Source organism: Triticum urartu, chromosome 7A (assembly GCF_056163025.1).
Source record: "Triticum urartu cultivar PI428250 chromosome 7A, HENAU_Tu73, whole genome shotgun sequence".
NCBI lineage: Eukaryota > Viridiplantae > Streptophyta > Magnoliopsida > Poales > Poaceae > Triticum > Triticum urartu.
This window is the reverse complement of record NC_141879.1, coordinates 722650365-722656563: the sequence shown is the minus strand read 5'-3', so window position 1 is coordinate 722656563 and position 6199 is coordinate 722650365. Positions and strand designations below refer to the sequence as shown.

Genomic DNA, 6199 nt, shown 5'->3' with positions numbered 1-6199 from the left:
TGCACCAATGTCTCGTCACCCCTCAATTGCCTCTTACCTCGAACACATCCCGTTGGCACCATTGACACTCAAGTTTCCATCTATGTTTGAGGAGTCACCGTAGCCATGTGTTTCTCATCCGATGCCAGTGAGCCTAAGGCAATTACGGTCGCCGGCGACTCCCATCAAAAGCACTCCTCATAAAAGAATCCTTGTGGCTACCGTCCAAGTCTCCATCCAAGACTCATTCTTCTTCCTCCTCCTCCCCCGGTGGATGGACCGATGATGGCTAACCGTTCGCTCCCTATGTCTAACGAGCGAACATTCACAATTCAGACTTCTCCCATCAGCTAACTAGTAAGAGAAACTCCGACCGGGCGACTCATTTGCTCCGTCCATGTTTGTTTGGATCTGCGCAGACAAAAACAACTGCCCAACACAGAGATTCATTTTTATTTTGTGTCCATGTTCTGTTCGCGCAGATCCATTTCCGTCTTAAATTTATGTCACATTTGGGTCGATGGTAGGCACAAAGTGAATGTTTTCTTTGCTCTCCTTGTCCACTTCTGCCCGCTGCATGTGCTGCGTGGCCCACCTGTCATCCAACCACCCATCCCATCTCTCGGCTTTCCTCTCTCTCCCTGCTCCAGACCACCAATGACGCCACGGAACACGAAGCAGCCGCCGGGGCAAGCTCCATTGTGCTAGTTGACGGGAAGCGCCAGAGCCGGGGCAGCGCCGGAGAAGGGCCGGAGCCGGGGCAACGCCGACACCGGTGAGGACCATGGCCTCCTCCTTGGTGAGCTCCTCGTCGATGCGTGGCCTCCTCTTTAGCTGCAGCTCGCCAGTGAACAAAGCTCCCGCATGTAGCGACGAGCGCGCGTATAGGGCATGCCATGCGTGCATGCACATGCACAGTAGAGCTACGCCAAGGGCCCGTCCGTTCTGGTCCAGCTAGCCACGCGTGCATGTACATGTGTGCGTGTACATGCACATGCCCTCCGGCTACGGACGCATATGTGGCGAGCTGCGACTGCGAAGCGGCGAGCGGGCGGGGCGAGCTGCGGCACGGGCGCAGTGAGCGGGCCGGCGAGCTCGGGGCAGGCACGGCGAGCTACGGGGCGGCGAACGGGCGCGGGGGCGGGCCGAGTTACGACACAAGGCGAGCTAGGCGGCGGCGAGCAGGCGCGGGGATGGGGCGAGCTGCTGGGCAGCGAGCACACGAGCAGGCGGGGGTGGAGCGAGCTACGGAGCAAGGCGCCGTGGGAGGTCGAGGCGGCGGTGCGGAGCTCACCCATGAGGCGTTTCACTGAATGCCGACGTGGACATATCTAAAATGCGTCTGATTCCGTTGGGCGCACATGTCGTCCCATTCATAAAAGCAGACATGGCCAAACGGACGGGTGACCCAAGCGAGCAAAATCGATGTTCGCTTGGGTCGGCCAGTTGAAGTTGCTCTAACCGACACGAGTAAAAGTCAGCTGTGACCTTGTCGCCGTTCACAATAACAGACACAAAGACCCATTGAGCATCCCATTGATACCCGCAATTGATGGCTGCATGTGCACTAGCTTACCCAGGAGGGGAAAGGAAAATATCTGGGAGACAGAGGCACGTCCACCAGCGGCAGGGCTCCCGCGAGGCAGCCGTAGCCATTGATGACCGGCCGCACGCGCAGGCACGGCAGGCGGTGCAGCCATGGTGGATTTGGTGCCGTCGGCTCCCCCTTCCATCGACTGGCCTCCGACGGTGCATCGTGTCAAGCCACTTTCCAGAGTCCACACGGGCCGTTGTAGCAGAGTACCTCTGCATCAAGTTTTACCACCACTGATGTATTTTTTTTTTAAGAAAAGGAGCTTATTGACCCTAATTTTATTTCCAAAACTGATTTTTTTACAAGAGGAAGAGACCCTCGACCTCTGCATCGAGTGATGCGCACAGTCATATAATTACCTGTTGATACAACATCAAACAAATCGACGTACAAAGAGGAAAATGAAAAAAAAAAAGAGGCCGCCTACATAGGCCGTACGGTGCGTCATTATCCTCAAATGCCACCAGACCTACGATGACATGTTAGCAAACAAATGACGCAACGCTCCACCTTCAAGAAGGAACCACCGCTCATGTCGGTGGTATTGGCTAGTCGAACATGACGTTTGACCATAGACTATCACCATGAAACAGATCTTCGAACTAACACCTTCAACAAGATACTACACACATGGACATTGACGCTACCTGATCAATCCAGAAGGCACATTTTCTAAAATTGATACGACGACTTTACATACATGTACATTGTGATATTTTGGAAGATGTGATTTCACCTCACACTCTGCACTACAGGTACTCTTCTCAGGTGGAACTTTCGTATACATTGCGAGGAACCACTTGAATCTTTCACCACAACTACAACCTAAGCTGGAGATCTAAAGCTTCAGCTTCTCAAGATATGATGTTCATCCAAATTCATTACATGCTCCATTCTGAGTTGAGGTTAAGAACTTTGGTATATTACGCCATCGCTAACCAGTTCAAATTGTTAGTACTCACAGCTGGAATTCCAAAATTTCAAGATATGATGCTCTTCGCCAATTTTGCCCTACAGATCGATGTCGAGTAGATCAACATTTCGCGAAGCCCATGCACGCAAGATATTGTACAATAGCAGTGTGATATATATAATATTACATGATGATTTGAGGAGTTCATCAGTCCGGAGAACAACAACGAAGCGCAAGCCGGTCCAGTGCTTTTTTTCCCCGGTGGTAGTACGTACTACTATATTACATCCACCGGGAGAAGAAGAGAGATCAAAAATCAAAACGCAAAAAGGAAAGAAGGCAAAAAAAAAGATCTCTATAAATTTAGGGTTCGTTCTATAGATATGTCAGCCTCCTAACAGCAGCAACAGCAACACAGGCATAGCGCGCGCACACAGCATGCAAAGCAGCAAGCAGAGCAAGACCTCCTTCCTAATAGCAGCAGAGACAATTTCAGAAGTTCCTCGTCGGTCGTCGTCGGTATGATGATGATCTAGAGCTTCCTCCTGCAGAGTGGGCATGATCCGTGCTTGATCAGCCAGCCGTCGATGCACGGCACGTGGAACACGTGCAGGCAATCGGGCAAGCTCCGCACCTTCTCCCCAATCTGGAAATCCTGAAAACCACCACCAACATGGCCAGAAAGTTCAGATAAAAAATTTCCATCACTGAGAAATAACAACCGACAAGCTAAAGAAACAATGAGCTCGAGAGTATAAGAGTATGAACAGAATGTTCATGTTACAGAAAGAGCCGAGCGATTTATGTTTCAAGGCATGTGAGGATTTCTGAATTCAGACATACCAAAAAGATCAAAAGAAAATTATATGACAGCAGAATCTGAATGTTTACATACAAACGGACAAAAAGACGAAAGAAATTCAGACTATAAAAGAGCGAGAAGAAATCAAATAAATGACTATAGATGAATGAGCAGAAATTCAGAATGTTCACTTTTTCACCTGCACCCGGGAGCAGCCACACCTTTCTTCTTCACATAGTGCAATGATATGGTGACCAATTAAGCAGAGTTCATGCTATTTGGGGATAGTGGGTTTCAGAGATGATGTGTCAGAAAATGTGTGGTTTTCATACCTGCAGGCATACTGAGCACCCGGAGAGGTCACCGACGGCATTCCGGTTATACTCCTCGGTGATGATGCCCTCGGGCAGTTTGTCGATGGACGCCCTCGGCATCCCGTTGGTTCCCTCGATCTCGAAAAGGTCAGGGGCCTCCCTGAACTGTGATGAGTCCACTGCGTTCATCTGTATGTCCAGAAAAGCAAGCATGACATTGTCAACAATATTTAGCAACTGGTTTCAGACAGCAGCTTTGGATCAAACCATGCATGCCCGATGCAGAATTGCAAACGTTCAACTGACCTGGCTGCGGACCACCCGCTGCACTGCCGGATCAACCTTCTCGCGGACGAGCCGGCCCGTTAGGAGGCTGTAGATCACATTAAGCTGCATAGCCCAGCAGTTGAAAGGTTTGTGTTAGGCTTGATCAGACCACAAAGTCTCATCTAAGTTAACCAAAGTATTACCTCTGCCCTAAAATTCTTGTCTTAAATTTATCTAGATACAGATGTATCTAACACTGAAGGATGACTAGATACATCCGTATCTAGACAAATCTAAGACAAGAATTTTTATCCGGAGGGAGTATGAAGCATCAGAAGATACGTTCATTATTCAGGTTGCAATCTCAGACGAATTGTGCACAACTACAACATGATGATGAGGACGACAAGGGTAGATGAGCAAGAATGCACCCCCCCAAATCACTCGCAAATTAATCTAAGATTATTTCAGAAAGAGATGGTTTTGACTTCGGGATGAACATTCAATAGACACATTTTTTTAATGTTGAGAGCAAGAATTAGTCCATGTAAATCAAGCAACACGCCCTGATAGTCAGGATACATTGACAAACAAAGGAAGTGCAGGCAAGCAAGCAAGCGTGTCAGTTGCAAAGTTGCTGTCCTGCTCCTAGCTACTTGCTGCCAACCAAGGACTGAATCAAGCATCTCATATCTGGTGCTTACCACGTACAAGATGCTCCAGATCCCGGACCGGCGGGAGCGCCAGAGGCGGATGGAGGAGTCGACGACCTCGATGGACACGAGTGCCCCGGTGATGGCGCCGATGCCGGTGCCGCGGAAGAGGCCGCTCTCCGTTGCTAGGCCGATCAGCCCGCCTGTGACGGCTCCCAGGAACAGCCCAGCTGCACAAGAACACAGATATGTCAAATCTTCAGAACATGAGTCTGTATTCTGTACAGAATTTCTCAAAATCAGAGTGTATGCATAAGAGTGATTGCACGATACGTGAAGCAGATCAGCGCAAATTGCACATAGATCACGCGCTTAATTTAGGGAGAACACACTGCACAGGGCCTGAATGAATCGCTGGAAGCAAAATTTTGCTTTTCAGCAGTGGAAGCTAAACTCTAGTTTTGCAGCTAAGAATCTGTTACTCCCTCCGTCCGAAAAAGCTTGTTCCAAGCTTGTTTCTCAAATGAATGTATCTAGCACTGACTTGATAGTAGATACATCCATTTGAGAGACAAGCTTTTCCGGATGGAGGGAGTACTTCTTAAACAAGATTGCGAGCAAATATTTGAGAAATGAAGAAGAAACAGAAACTTTGAGCAAAGATTGGGAGAGCGCCGCTCGGATCCTGCTCTCCCTACACACATGAGCAGAGCAGGAGCCCCCAATGACTAACCATCAAAAATATCCCCTTTGTTTTCCTTAGAGGTGAACTTGACAGGAAAATTTCTTCTCTATTTGAAGATATCTGAAGAAATCAAGACTGGCTTGGAGCCGGTGTAGGCGAAACAGAGGAGGGGAGGGGGAGAGCGTCCGTACCGATGGCGAAGATGAAGGTGATGACGCCGCGGAGCACCCGGCGCACCATCCTCCGGCTCCCGCCGGCGCCGCCCCTCCCGCGGCTGCTCCCGCTGCCGCTGCTGCCGCCGCTCCCGCTCCTCACCAGAGAGGCCAGCGACACATTGCTGGAGCTCCGCGCGAACGCGCCCGACGGATCCATCGACCCCACGCCCCGCCCACTCCCCACTCCTCCTCCACTCAAGGACCGCTCACACAGATCAGACAGAGAGAACAACAGCAGTCGGTCGGCGGAGCTGGATCGGGGGTCTGGCGAGGGATCCGAGGAGGAGATGCAACCGACGAGGACGAAGCAGGAAGAGAGAGAGGGAGGGACGGCAGCAAAGAAGAGGAGAGGGGGAGACTTTATGGCGCCAACCAACTCGTGACCGGCGCATTGAATTCGCGTGCGGAGGCGGTAGGTTCGGCTTGCCTCCGGCGCCCTCTTTTCTTTTCCTTCGTGGCGAAGGCGAAGCTCTGCTGACGTGAACGCCAGCCATCGGCCCACCCCACCGTGGTCATGGCCGCCTGCCCGCCACCTGCCCTGCGCGTGCGGCCATCAATGGCTGCCGCGCGGGAGCCATGCCGCCCGCCTACGTGCCACCCCGGGCAAGATATTTTCGTCCCCTTTCCCCTCCCAGTCCCGGGTAAGCCGCTGCACATGCCGCCATCAGCCGGAGCTTCGGATTGATTTCTTTGGGACTTTTGTTTGTTATTATTGCGAGAGAGGGGGAGAAGGTCGCGGTGACGTTTTTATTGGTTGGTTATAGGTTGGGTGAAGGG

General features: G+C 51.2%; 1 protein-coding gene across 1 annotated transcript; it reads right to left on the bottom strand.

The window, feature by feature from the left end:
* Window positions 1-2639: 2639 nt before the first annotated feature.
* LOC125522463 (NEP1-interacting protein 1) lies at window positions 2640-5937 on the bottom strand. Its single transcript, XM_048687520.2, has 5 exons — window positions 5399-5937; window positions 4574-4752; window positions 3909-3992; window positions 3621-3791; window positions 2640-3141 (listed from the first exon to the last, which is right to left on the bottom strand). The coding sequence occupies exons 1-5, from the start codon at window positions 5577-5579 to the stop codon at window positions 3019-3021; spliced, it is 738 nt and encodes a 245-aa protein (XP_048543477.1). The 5' UTR covers window positions 5580-5937; the 3' UTR covers window positions 2640-3018.
* Between the last annotated feature and the right edge of the window lie 262 nt (window positions 5938-6199).